The 13839-nt window shown below is 50.5% G+C and overlaps 5 protein-coding genes and 1 pseudogene across 6 annotated transcripts; all 6 read right to left on the bottom strand.

The window, feature by feature from the left end:
• Positions 1-139: 139 nt before the first annotated feature.
• Positions 140-1027, bottom strand: TEOVI_000243400 (ubiquitin activating enzyme, putative; the record flags this gene model as incomplete). Its single annotated transcript, XM_067225515.1, has 1 exon — positions 140-1027. The coding sequence occupies one exon, from the start codon at positions 1025-1027 to the stop codon at positions 140-142; it is 888 nt and encodes a 295-aa protein (XP_067081616.1).
• Positions 1028-2232: 1205 nt separating this feature from the next.
• On the bottom strand, positions 2233-3321 carry TEOVI_000243300 (cystathionine beta-synthase, putative; the record flags this gene model as incomplete). The annotated part of the gene is made up of 1 exon (XM_067225514.1): positions 2233-3321. The coding sequence occupies one exon, from the start codon at positions 3319-3321 to the stop codon at positions 2233-2235; it is 1089 nt and encodes a 362-aa protein (XP_067081615.1).
• A 665-nt stretch (positions 3322-3986) lies between these two features.
• Positions 3987-7250, bottom strand: TEOVI_000243200 (mRNA processing protein, putative; the record flags this gene model as incomplete). The annotated part of the gene is made up of 1 exon (XM_067225513.1): positions 3987-7250. One exon carries the CDS (start codon positions 7248-7250, stop codon positions 3987-3989), a length of 3264 nt encoding a protein of 1087 aa, XP_067081614.1.
• A 360-nt stretch (positions 7251-7610) lies between these two features.
• TEOVI_000243100 (exosome complex exonuclease RRP44p homologue) lies at positions 7611-10529 on the bottom strand (the record flags this gene model as incomplete). Its single annotated transcript, XM_067225512.1, has 1 exon — positions 7611-10529. The coding sequence occupies one exon, from the start codon at positions 10527-10529 to the stop codon at positions 7611-7613; it is 2919 nt and encodes a 972-aa protein (XP_067081613.1).
• Positions 10530-10889: 360 nt separating this feature from the next.
• TEOVI_000243000:pseudogene lies at positions 10890-12026 on the bottom strand (annotated as a pseudogene). The gene has a single exon. A coding segment is annotated over exon 1 (1137 nt).
• A 615-nt stretch (positions 12027-12641) lies between these two features.
• On the bottom strand, positions 12642-13559 carry TEOVI_000242900 (uncharacterized protein; the record flags this gene model as incomplete). The annotated part of the gene is made up of 1 exon (XM_067225511.1): positions 12642-13559. One exon carries the CDS (start codon positions 13557-13559, stop codon positions 12642-12644), a length of 918 nt encoding a protein of 305 aa, XP_067081612.1.
• Between the last annotated feature and the right edge of the window lie 280 nt (positions 13560-13839).

Raw genomic sequence — 13839 nt, 5'->3', positions numbered from 1 at the left:
CCCCCCCCCCCCTCATAAGAGTAGAAAACGAGATACTTTGGTTGGCAGCTGCACACAATCCCATCCAGCCGGCGAAAGGTACGAAATATACGGACCAAAACACATGCGCTGCGTGCCCCTTATGAGCGCATCGATCCCTCTACGGGTTGCGCAGGTGCCCCACTTGAACCTCGACACCGTCGCTGGTGTCACTAATTGCCCAGGCATATTCTCCTTCTCCCATTTCTTCGCTTCCCATTCCTATTGTGTGAATAATGAGCTGAGCAAACACGCCTCCCGCCACTGTGGTTTCGATCGCGGTGCTGTGCATCAACTCTCCAGTGGCGGCCGCGGCAAACTCGATATCTTCACGCGTCAGTTGCAGCAGACTACGTTGACGCACAAAATCCTTAGCAAAGAGAAGACGCTCAAAGTAATTAAGCTCCTGTGGGCATTCAGCCATTTTTAACAACAACAGCACCCGCTGGAACACAACGGGCCTCGTGCCGACTTCCTCATCGAGTAATGCTCTTAATTGCGCCACGAAAGGGATCTTTTGTTTCCTGTAAAGGAAGAAGCCCGCTGTCAGGTGCCCGAGGTCGACCGTGAGCAGCATGACATCCGCTGACCCGCTCAGTGGATCCCCCGCACACTCGAGCATGTCAGCCTCACACTTTGCGCGTGCCAAAACAACCCGAAGCGACGAGTTGCTCTGCGGCGCCCCATCCCTATTTCTAATTTCCCGACTCGACGACACCGCCACGTACGGGTTAAGCGACTGGAGCTTCCCCGCCGAAGCCTCACCCCGCCGTTCCCCCAACTTACAACCCTGAAGAATAAAACTGTGCTTAAGATCGGCAGCCTCAACAGGGGCCGTATCGTCCAAGACGACGGAACCGACGCCGGCGAGCACCAAATTTTTGGCCACCTCTGCATTGGCGGAAGTTATGCCCTTGATGTTGACTTCCGTCCTCCGTAGTCTTTCCTGCGTGCTCTTCCCCCAAAGCCGCATTTGCCGGTCATACCGCGTTTTTTCGTCCGCATTCATCGCCGCGCTTAAGTGAAGGAGAGAAGGGTGAGAAGGCAAAGGACATTGTTTAGGCAAAAGAAATTAAGGCAAACCCCCGGCAGAAATAAAAATTCGGGACGGGGGGTACGTCTCCATCCGCGGCGGTGATCCCCCCAAAAATGACCAAGGCCAGATTCAAATAACAACCAAGCGCAGCGGTGTCCGGATGCACACCCGCATCACATGAAGCCGCAGACGCAAAAAAAAAAAAAGGAAGTCAACACCTGGCGCCGGTGGGGACCCCACGGAATATCGCTCTCCGCAACCCCCGCTACAAATTCCCTTTTTTTTTTTTGCGGCAAGTAACTAAGTGAATATTTAGCCCTGATGAAGGGTTAGTTTTGTTCTCTAATTGAGGGAAACGAGGGGAAGTGGGAAAGGAAATAAAGTGGCGGAAACCACGGGAATTTTTGATGGAGATGAGTGGATAAACGGCCAGCGACGCGTCCAAGTCCATGAATATATGGGGAAGATGGACAAAACACCGTCGGGCTTACTAACAGAGTACCAAATGTCGCTGTCAGAAAATTATGTTTTAACAGGAAGGAGAGATTTTACTCCTCCCCAACCATCCTCACTTTTTTTGTTGGACAAAATTATTTTAGATGAGCGTGAATATGCGTGCGTCTGAGCTTGATAGAGTGCCCAGGATGAAAAAAATAAATAAATGATAATAATAGTAACAGTCGATGACTAATAAAAACGGCGGGGGCTGAGCACACTGGATTTACAACAAAGAACAGCGCCTCGCATCCGAGCTACCCACTTCCCAAATGCGAAGAATATATATATATATATATATATTATTATTTATAGATAGATACGATGCGCGAGGTGCCTCCGCTCACCAGAATACCGTTGTAAAGCCTTTTATCACACACACAGAAGCGGCCCGGCGTGTAATTAGATAATATAACGAACGCGAAAAATGAAAACATCCATAATATGGGGAAAGTTGCGGCAGACAACCCCTATAGTTAAACGACCACCTTAAGCCAGATGTCCCCCGCACATGTCCTGGAATAAAATAACAACGACGAAATCGATATAAATATAGAATGAAATTAAGAAATAAAATAAAGCACGTATCACCTCCTCAAGTACAGGCTACTCGCTGGTTGAGTCTTTTCCGCTTTTCCCCCCTTTTTTTTCGCAGTGCCTTCCTGCGCTTCACTGCCAGAATATCACTTCCCAATTAAACCGAGTTTGGCTTCATATTCCGCCAGCTTCTTCCTCGTACCCTCAAGCTCTGCCTGTAGGTTTTCATATGTGGGACGTGTCACCTCACCGGACTCAAGTTTCTTCTCAATCCTCCAGTTTACATCAGGGAACTTGGACATGTAATTCCTAATGCCGTCCGGGAAGACCACAACACAACGTTGGTTCGGGCCAAGATCCTTCGCCGCCTGCAGCACTCCCCACATGGCGGAACCGCTGCTACCCCCCACCAATAGGCCCTCCTCACGGTGCAATTGTGATGCCAGTTCGAAGCTTTCCTTGTCAGTGGACTTTACCCATTTATCCACATATTCTCTCTCGCATACATCTGGCACAAAGTCATAACCAATACCTTCAACCAAGTATGGTTTGGCATCCTTTGGTGGATTAGCGGGATCGGCCAGGAGACTACCGACGGGGTCGACGCCGACCACAATAACATCAGGGAGCAAACTCTTCAGCTTCTTCGCCACGCCAGTGATTGTGCCTCCAGTACCGGCCCCAAGAATAACCATGTCCACCTTCCCACCGCACTGGTCGTATATCTCTTGTCCCGTAGATTCGTAGTGCGCCCCTGGGTTACTTGGATTCCTGTACTGATCCAAGAACACGTAACCCTCCTCCCTTTCCAGGCGGCGTGCCACACCAATAAGGCTCTCTGGATGGTCCCATGCCAGCGAAGTTTCGGTTCGGATAACCTCAGCCCCTAGAGCGCGAACCACCACCTCCTTTTCATGGGACATCTTCTTTGGCATTGTGATCACCACGCGGTGGCCCCGAACGGAGCCCACCAAACTGAGGCCAATGCCGGTGTTTCCACTCGTTGCCTCAACAAGCGTGCTGTTAGGAGGAAGTCTCCCACTGGCCTCCGCGTCAAGCACCATTTTTAGCGCGATGCGGTCCTTCACGCTTCCCCCCGGGTTAAAGAATTCGCATTTAGCCACGACTTCACACTGGATCCCGTGCATATTCGGCAGGCGATTGAGGCGTATGCATGGTGTTGAACCGATCGTGTCGAGAACGGAATCAAGAATAGTGGTTCGTTGGTCCTTCATCTTTTGTGATTAATGCAAATCGAAGCACCAACTAAAAAAAAAAATTAATGGCTGCCCGTATTCGACTCCTGTAAAGCTTCCCACCCACACCTTATGTATCCTCAACGGGGCAGACATAAAGTAAAGCAAAGGGAAAAAGAAGTGCGTTAGACAGCATGTGCGCATGCACGTATTCTTACCCTAGGGCAGCACACGGACACGACGGAACAACCTCACAACTCTTCACGCGCAAACGTATATTTACGTTGCCGCAACTACACAGATCCTATTTTTTAAAATTATTATTCGTGCAGAAACCGTTAAGTAACCCCCTTCGGGCCGTCTCTCTCCACTTAACTTTCCATCAACACCACTCGCTACTCGGTCCTTCCGTCGCGTGCCGCGCTCACAAACATATGATAAATTATTATGCGAAATGCCGTGCGCGCAATCATACGGAGGGGGAGGGTAGATGCCTTGCATTTAGGGGCATGTATCTTCTCACACGCACCGGCGCCTTCCTGCCTGCCAGTCTCGCAAAAAAAAGAATAAATAAATTACACTGGTAGTGGCCCATGGCACGTGTTGACAACTGAGAAGTGGTAAAAGGAGAGTGCTAGGGACAACGTGGCAAGAAATAATGGTCAAACATCATCCATGAAAGTTCTCTGTGAAAAAGCAAATCGTCAGCGTCTCAATAGAAGCTGAAGATGCTGTTCCTCCTCTTCAGAAAGCTGAATCCTCTCTTTGCTTATACTCCTACCGAGTGCCGAAAGATTCTCGCGGGCACCCTGATGGTGTATCATGAAGGTTCCGAGCACATCTAGCACCTCCCTGCAGCACTTGGGAGAAATGCTTTGTTGACCTTGCAATCGTACCGACTGCTCGGCTATTGCTCGTACAAGTGGAACGTGTCGCCAGTTAGTGTCGCTTAACACAAGACACAACTTACCAATAGACTCATCCGTCAGTTCCTCCGCCCGCTGCACCACCCAATCCGCCAGTTGTGCCACATGCTTATCGTCCTCAACGTCATAGTTCATTGACCACAGGGAGGTAATGACATCGACAGCCTTGGTAGCGTCTGTCAACTCTTCCCTATTCTCTGCGATGCTTGAAACCATCCGAGACGCGAGCCTCTCGTGTTCAACGCCGAGTGACCCAAAAGACGACAAAAGCACGCACTGAGACTCGATTGGGAATTCTTTTACCTTCTCTGCGGCCTTTGACCCAAGGTCGTCGTACAGTTGGTCGTTCAACAACATCACGCGGCTGACACCCCTTATAGTCAAGAGTAACTCCGCAGCGTTCAGATCCTTTGAGTGATCCAATATCCAACGCGTGAAGCGGTCAAAGAGTTTCTTGTCGAGGTACTTCACCCTTCCAAAGGCGGCTATAGCAAAACTGATTGCCTCTTGATCCAAAAGGGAAAACACTGGCCGATGAGCAAGGCGCGTTGCGAACACGTTATATAGGCTTCGCTTTGTGCAATGCATGCGCGAGAAACCATACAGAAGCCGCGCAATAACTTTCCCACTCCAGAACTCCTGCGAATGATCAACAACGTAGTCCGAACATCTCTCCGCGACCAGTTGGTGAGAAAGGCGTGCTCCCACATCAGAAACCTCACCGAGACCAAATATAGCATTCGCCATCTCGTTGGTCGTCAGCAGCTCCAGTCTCCTCGGGAGATCATCAATGAGCGCGTTCGAGAGCGACTCCACTGACGCCGACAAGTGAACTGCAAGGCACAAATCTGTGTACACACTCGAACCGATTGCGTACATCCACTTGATAATGTAATCAACTGACCGTTCGTCGATAGTCCCCACTTTGTCACCCTGTCGAAGCCACACAACAGCCGACAAGGCGACAACGTCCGGTGGCAAAGATTGTTGGCGTAACAGACGACTCACAACAACGGATTGAAATTCGACTGCCAGCTCCTTTGTTGCCAAATTCTCTGTGCCCACGAGCAGCCGCGCTAACTCGCCAATGGCATCGTCAGACAGCTGTTGCATGTTCCCTTCTAATTTGTTGCCAACGATATAAAGAGCACTTGTGCGCCTCGTCCTGACGCAGAGCAATCCAACCGACGGGATGAGCTCGACAGGACAGCCGGTCACGTTTTTCTCCACTGTGTGCACCAGAAGTGATGCCAGCGTTTCAAAATCGGGGCAGTCAAACTCTGACTGAAGCGTGGCAAAACAGGCACAGCGTCGTACTTCTACATCATTGATGGTGGACTTACCTTCTAACATCGCGGACACAGACTCGACAAGTCGGCGGAACACGGGTTCCATGGCGTCTAATAGCGGCTCATAAACAAAGTCGCAGCATCGTATCATATCAAACGCAATGAGTGCTTCGCATTCGGAGAGAGCCCCCTGAGCGCAGATGGAAGAACAAACAAATTGTATCAACTCGTCATTTGCGTCGAACGCGCGCACTGCCTTCGCCACTTTACAAAGGAACGGCACATCGCGGGAACCCTGTATCACTGAGAAAAGCCGCACTATCAACGCTTTCTGAAACTTACTCTGGGACTCATTTATAGAGTCGTTGTCTCCCTCACTGGTGCCTCGGGGGGCTGGTAGTGCAAACACTTCACACATTTGCAGCAGCGTCTCCAGTGGCGTGTCACAGAGATCCCTCTCAGTAAACCGGTTAAGAACGGCCGCGTAGTGGGGCAGCAATGCTCCGGAAGAATCGCGTCGAGCTGCCCTGACAAACGCCGTAACTCCTTGTGGACTAATGTGTTCGAGTTCTGCCGAGAGGCGCAAGATGACGCCTTCAGGAATGTCACCCTTTTCAGCAAATAGACATGCCGCCTGCGCCGCCACATCAACGGGAATGGTTTCACTCTGCTCCTGTACGACATCAAACATTATGTCCTCTGACAATCTCTGACCCAGCAGCAACATACTGTATGCCCTGGAGGTTGTGTAGGTTGTTGTTAGGGAAGAGGCGGGATCGTCACTCCACTCAACACCGCGATCGGCACGGTGGACATCGGAAACTCCGCTATGATCTTGGCCTAGAGTATTGCGCACTCGCGGGAAGAGGTTGGGAGACCTCAGTACTATTTTGTGCATTTCGTTCAAATGAAATTTGTTGCCGGTAGGAAGGACTAACAGTACTAAGTCCTCAATCTTTTCATGTAAAACAAAGTCCCGAACGGTAAAGTGTGCGTAGAGCTCCATCGCCTGCACCGCCTCAGCTGCCGTTGGTGGCTTCCCACACCTCACCAATTGTAACATCCACTGCCGTGCGCGTAACATATCCCATGCTTGTGTTTCCTCATCACCGACAGCAGTTTCGTCCCCGCCTTCGTTTCCCTTCGTTAACGTCTCCTCCCCACACTTCGCGGCGGCTTTGGCCAAAGACTGCGTGCCAATGCTGTTAATACAGAGGCGTTGTTCCTCCGTTGCCTTGGCGCACATTTCATCAATCAACATCCTCATTTCTCCATCTGTGAGGTGCGATTGAGCGACACCCAAGAACGATTTCAGCACGGGTACCGAGTCATTCTTTTGAAGCAAACTCGCACCCGCCTTCAGAAGGGTGGTAATCGTTTCGTTGCCATAAGTTTTAATTGAAGCCGAATACCGAGCAATTGCGCTTACGTGACTCAGGCGCGTAGATGAAGCTGCTCTGCGCACAGACTCATACGCACCATCAATGAGAGCATCTGCCAGATCGAAACGATTACAAGAGAGTGCTTCGGCACCCTCCGCTATCATTCCTAGTTCTGTGGGAGTGCATAAATGGCTGATGCGTTGCGCCCTTGTAGTTATGGCCTCCGTGTTCGTTAGATGTGCCAGTTGATCCCTTCGTAGAGGCAGACGCGCAATGGCAGCCATGGATAAGCACAATTCCTCCTTAATCAAACGAGTAGCCACGGGTGGGGAGGTGATACGCCGGATCAAACAGTACAGCCTCCCATTCATGCCGAAAACAAATGATGAAGGATACCAGCTACATCCGCATTGTGTCACGCGTGGTACCACAACGGAGAAAAAAGGCGGGGAAGTATGCAAAGTAGGAAACAGAATAATAATGTTAATACAGTGCGCTAAAAAAACAAAAAAAAGAGGGAAAACAGCGAAAAAGGGAAAGGATGTTAAGGGCCCAGTAATGGCGGGCAACGGCCGTCTGTGAGCTGATTATGACTTACACTTATCTTCGATTAAATCATTTCGCATCAAACGACTGAAAAGCTTATCACCGGCAACCGTTTGCGCACCACCCTTCGAAGCGAACAGCCCCACCAGTCTCAAGATGAAGGCGCAGCTATCTGTTGGGCTTGTTTACTGTTGCCCCTCCTCCAGCCGCTGCCTCTTCAACGGTAAATCTTCACCCGCTATTGCGACTGGTTCACTGACGTCCTCACAACCCTTCGTTAAACCAATAATCGAAAAGACTAGCGAAGCCCGGAGCACATCACCGCGTTGCCGCACTTCAATACCAACCTTCACCTTATCAAGTAAGTTGGGCACGCGAACCAGCGTCTCTTTCGCGATTTTCCCTTCCTGGCCATACTTTGGAACAAGAACAAACACATGTGTTTCCGACAACTTAACCACATAACCGTCCTCCGATGGTATTTCCTGGTTTGCGAAGTTACGCAAGTAGAATCCTGTAAAGAGATTTTGCGAGTCGCGTCCAGCCTTCTGCGCTTGCTCGTGGCGGTAGTTAAGATTGGAGGCCAATGCCTCCATCTTAACGGAAACCATATGAGCTTCGCTAACATCCATAATTCCGAGCGCTGCTGCAAGCTGCCGATGCACAATTACGTCCGCGTACCGACGAATAGGGGAGGTAAAGTGCGTGTAAATAGGCATGGCAAGACCGAAATGGTGAAACTCGTCCTTCGACACCTCGCTACTTGAAAAATACTGTGCCTGACGCAGACATCTAGTGACAAGGGTGCGGATAAGCCTGTTGAAATAGGGATCAGATGGATCAACACATTTCTCTAACGATTCGTTTAACGCAAGGGATGTGGTGTCATCGAGTTTCAGACCAATCTTCCTACGTATTGCCTCATTCAGCGTGTCGAAAGCATTCTCAGCGGGGGCCTGATGGCGACGCAGGAGGGTCCACCGAGGAAAACTGGCGTACACGCGCCGTGCCGCCGCTGCATTGGCGAAAAGCATCCATTCCTCAATCATCGAGTTAGAATCAAAAGTCTGATATGCTTGCATGTCCGTTGGATTCACGTGATCGTTGTCAACCTTAAACTTAAACTCCTGCGAACACAAGAACAGGGCGCCGTCTTTTTCGCGCCTTTTCCTGAAGTGACGACTCAGCTGCATGAGATACCGCAGGGAAACAGCAACCTCACTCTCATCCTCAGGGTCGTCGATCATACGTTGTGCATCACCGTAACAAAGTGCAGCACGAGAACGGATTACCGTCTTCCCAAAGAACTCACGTACTACAGAGTAATTCTCATCAAACTCCCACATAATTGAGAATGCATATCTGTCCTCGTCAGCAACAATAGAACACAAGTTTTCCGTGAGAAGTTGAGGGAGCATATTGATACGTCTATCTACGAGATACACACTTGTGCTTCTCTTCGCCGCCTCCTCGTCCATCGCGGTGCCCTCTTTCAGGAAGTGCGTAACATCGGCGATGTGAACGCCGACCTCCAAGTGGTTTCCATTCACTCTGCGGCAGTGAAGCGCATCGTCGATATCTCGGCATCCAAGTGGATCAACACTGACAACGCAGAGGTCGCGAAGATCCAACCGGTTGCCAAGTTCCTCTTCAGTGACGTTCCACTCGCCCTTTGGAAGGCAGTCATACACCGCCTCGCTAAAGTCATAGTGCGGTATGTCATTCTCCAGAAGGATCACCTTTGCTTCCGTGTCCTTGTCACCAATAGTACCGAGGACCTCAACGTAGTGACCCACGGGGAAGCTGCTGTGCTCCCCCCAGTCATCAATAATAACACTTAACCTCTTATCCTTTAGATCCCCTAGATGAGCCGTAGTAATACGGATGCGGGGGATGCGATTGTCCTTCGGCTGAAACAGCACACTCACCGTACCTGTTAGCGTGTCCAACGTATCTGCCAGCTTGTTCAATTCTTCAACATCGATGCTGCCACAGAAGGGGCGTCGGTTCATGGTGGTGATGCCGACAACTCGGCCAACGGGCGTGTAGCCACGCGCCAGTGCTGCTCCTTCTGACTCCTCACCGATACCCTCACGACCGCTATTTTCGTGATCATCACCGCCTGCACCGGTATCGTTCATCTCTTCCGTTGGTTTCGCACCCCTCAAAGGGCGCCACGAAGCCACCGGAAGTAACTCCACCGTAACAATGTCCCCATGAATGGCACGATTGAGGTTCGTCCGCCCGGGCAGCAGCACCCGCTCGAAGTTGTGCCCCTTCCATTGCCCGCGGATCTCGCCAAAAAAACAATTCGTTTCGCTAACACGCAGCTTTCCACGAAGGTACGTACCATTTTGAACCCCAAGATCCAAGGCACTCTCGGCGAGGTGTGGGGAAAACAGCGCTCTCGCTGATCCCTGTTCCTTTCCTTCCACTGGTCTGTCGGGTTGTATCATCTCCAGCAAGTCCGTTCCAGCCGTTACGCATCCCGCTAAAAACTGTCGCAGTGTGAGGCACGAAAGGTTAGAGATATTTTCCTCAGCCTGCGCTGAATTAGGTGCACTCTGCAGTAGTTTGTCATGTGAAACTAACACAACGCTTGGAATCTCCGCTACGCCCGTTACGGCTGGGAAGGCGAGGGCAAGATGCTGTGCGTACCATCGACCTGCCACACGAACGCAACGATCATTGAAGTCGCTCCGCGTTTCTTCGCTCTGCATCACACAATGAGTCTGCTCGTGGCGATCGTTTGAGAAGACGTAGCACTGCTTTCTTTCACCACCTACCAAACGCTGGAGTCGCGCATATATGGCCTTGTTGCGCTCTTGCACCTCCGACATGACGGTGGAGAGCAGAACAATATTCTGTATTCGGGCATCCTCCATAGCATTCATATTATGTAGGATGGTGACGGCGTCGGGGATCATTATGGGTGCTGTTGGGACGAGTGAGCTGCTGTTGCCACTGTTTTGACATGCCGTTGAGGCACAGAGTTTACAACCAACAGTACCACACCCGATATCACTGCGAGTGATGCCACTCGCAGTGCGCCGCGTGGCAGAGCTGCGGACCTGATGCACAGCCAGTCGTTTTTTCGTAAACATCTTCGAATGTGTGTGTGGGAGGGGGAAAAAAGCAAAAATTAATCGGTTCTATCATGACGTAGGACAGTTAATCGGACACCAGTTGCACATGCACTTAAGGACGATATCAACGACAACGAAGTGTATCGTTAAGAATCATAAGAGAACATGAAGTCGGAAAGACGCAGTTCTTCATAGTCTCCCGATGAACACGATTAGGATGGAATCAGCAGCAGGAAAGAGCATGACAACACCAAAGAAATTCGTTAATAATCTCGACAACAACGGCTACCACAGTGAATGCGCAAATGTACACATCAAGGATATTTACGCGACATACCGAACTGAGTGACAGTGGCAGCTGTCACAGGCACTGTTCGTTTATATCGTTGGCATCAACGACTGCCATTGCTTCCGCACCAAAGCGCAGTACTCCACACAATCATCCACCAACTCGACTTCTTCAAGGGAGGCGGCCGCGTTTCCCGCGTCGTTCCACCCTGACACGAAGGTTCGGACATCATCGATTCCCAGAAGCCCCTCTGTGCCTGGAAAAAGAGGAGTGGGAACAGCTGTTACGGCTATTGTGTCGATGCCCACTTCCATAGCCTTGGAGAGAACGTAGTTTTCTCCGACATTTCCACTCTCACCGCGGCAGAGCGCCAACATCACACACCTCATTGGAACGCCACATGATGCCGCCGTTTTCATTACGGTTTCCAGCCAGCGGGGCGTTAGACCAAAGATTCCCTCTTCAAATACCACACGCTCACAGGAACAACTACCGCCTTCGCCAAGGATATCACAGCTTAGTAACCTCGCGGCAGCCTCTGCTACACGCACACCCGGTACGTAAAGTCCCTCGTAGCGGCATGTAAGCGAGGACCGTAGCCACGCGGTGCATTTGTAGCCGCCTATGTCCGCCAACGCAGATAGTGCGGGGTTGAATTCCTCCGCATAGAACTCTTCCAAGTACTTCTCAAAAAGCATACGCGAGCAAAGTGGTCCCGAGGGAACACACAAGCACACCTTCTTGTAGAGAGGAAACTTCTGTATGAGTTGCGGGACATCGCATGGGGCTATCAAAACAACAAACTGATCATACCTTGGTACGGCATCCCACGCAGCTTTGTGTGATGTACCACCAGAATAAGGTGCATCAAACGTTTGGTGGAGGGTTTCAAGTAGTCGAAAAGGCACAAGCGTTTCGGCCGCCCCACCAATCATCATTCCACCCGTTATTATGTCAAGGGAGAAGTTGGCAATATCGCGACGACCCTCAAGTGTGACCTTCCATCCTGATAAAGAGTTCATGAGTGCACACGCCGAACAGTCTAAGAGCCGCAATGCTAAACCCGCGCCCGCAGCCGTCGGAACGAGATGGGTTGCCATACTTCGGCCAGTCCCCGCCTGTTCAGGCCCCAAGTATACGATGCGACAAAAGGCAAAAAAACAAAAAGTAAATAAGAATAGGGGGTACAAAACAAATAAATGCGTAAAAACAAATAGGCGTCTCATATCGGACTTTCATTTCCGCGCAGATAAGGAAGACAGGGCGGAGCATTCGAAGACGCCGGCCTAAAGGTTCGTTAACAGAAATTGCCAGAGGTTGAAGACAGGTACTGGGTCACCAGAGTCATGGGGATAACCAGAAAAATTTTAGGTCGCATACGGTCGTAAACACAAAGTTACACCACGGCAGCAAAAGGACTCAGTGAAAATTATGATTCAGGCACCATCCGCGGCAACTCGAAACATTTCCACGAGACCGACAGCTCGAATGAAGGCCGTTCAAAGCAACACAATCGTCCAAACGTGGCCGCGCATCAGCTCCGTGAGAGTGTGTCAGCGCGGAAAAGAGCGAAACAACTTATTTCCATAACTACCGGGTACCACCATCAGCATATGCGTCGCTAAAACGTTTGAGAAACGTTGCAGAAGAAAACGAAGTCATGTGTAAATATGAAACCCACGACAAGAACAAAGGAGTGTAGATTTATACGACACGACACGACACGCTAGCTATTGGAGTGCACACTTTCCGCATAGTTCAGGCTTCTGATTGTAACAGTGCACTCTTCAGTGTTATGTCCGTTCCTTACATTTCCTTGGCAGTACAACCCCATGCTCCGCTTACTCGTTATGTGGCTTCACCATGAGCACAACGTTAAATCGGTGTTGTGCCCAACACGATACTACCAACTGTGTCCACGAAAGCAGCGTGGCCACCGAACACCAGCGATAAACAGCGTGCTCACCATCACATGAAGGCGATCCTCCACCACGCTTACAGCAATTCGCCAGGAGCGCAGCGCCGGAAACGTAAGCGAAAACGGGCAGTGCCAAAAATATTTTCCAGAAAAACCGATAACCCCGTACATCATCAAATACCGAAGCAGTAAACCACACAGCAAGCAAGGGCCCACCCATGCGTGCAACAGTAAGACACCAATACAACACAAAGGGAGCTTTGCACTCTATGTTCCCGCGCTTTGGCTTGGTGTCACATGCAGTCCACAAAAGGATCCACTGCCCACCGGTCGCCAGGAGTGAAAGTATAGAAACCCCAACGCCACAGAGGGCCAAAAAGTCACGCGCAGCGATGCCTATTCTCCACGAAATTGCCAAGGAAAATAACGTAGATAAGACGGAAACACACCAAATACGTCGGACTCGACTCAAATGATGCATTAAGCTCTCCCCCTGTAACGCAGTGAACCCACGCAACTCATCTTCATTTAACGGGAAATCTAAAGGGTGACGCCTCCTTTCAAGGTAAGTGGTGCCATGTGTCATCCACATATCAGCCATGTCCATGGTCAAGGCAAGGAGGCAACAGACACCCAATATAACCGGCACCAGCAGCCAGTGCCTCATGCAGCGTAAAACCCAACTGCGTGTTGAAGAGGGCGCTGTGGTAAGTTTCACCGAATCATTGGTTTCAATGGGAGTTAGGCCACGCACCCAACGTGCGCCATTATCCTTTTGAATTGACTTGGTGTATGATGAGGGATCTTGTAGCACCTCTAGTTCGCTATCGTCTGACCCCATCTTCTTAACCTACTCTACTTCTTGCCGCGTCCAACACCGCTGTTTGCCGTACCCGTGCACTTTCCTTTTGATCCTGCTGGTGCTGCAACCGTGCAGGCTATGATACACCCTTCTCTTAATAAACCCCTAATGCACACAGGTGTTGCGCAGCCAACTTACTACAAAAAGGACAAGAGAAAAACAAAGATAGAAGAGGCGTGTGGGTGATGCGCCCATCCTTATACTAACGCAGCAACAGATGAAGTTGAATAGATACAGTATTTTCTCTTAAAGACTAAGA

The sequence above is a fragment of the Trypanosoma equiperdum genome, assembly GCF_001457755.1.
Source record: "Trypanosoma equiperdum strain OVI genome assembly, contig: ctg_549, whole genome shotgun sequence".
NCBI classification, from domain to species: domain Eukaryota; phylum Euglenozoa; class Kinetoplastea; order Trypanosomatida; family Trypanosomatidae; genus Trypanosoma; species Trypanosoma equiperdum.
The sequence above is the reverse complement of the archived record's forward strand: the minus strand, read 5'-3'. Positions and strand labels throughout refer to the sequence as shown.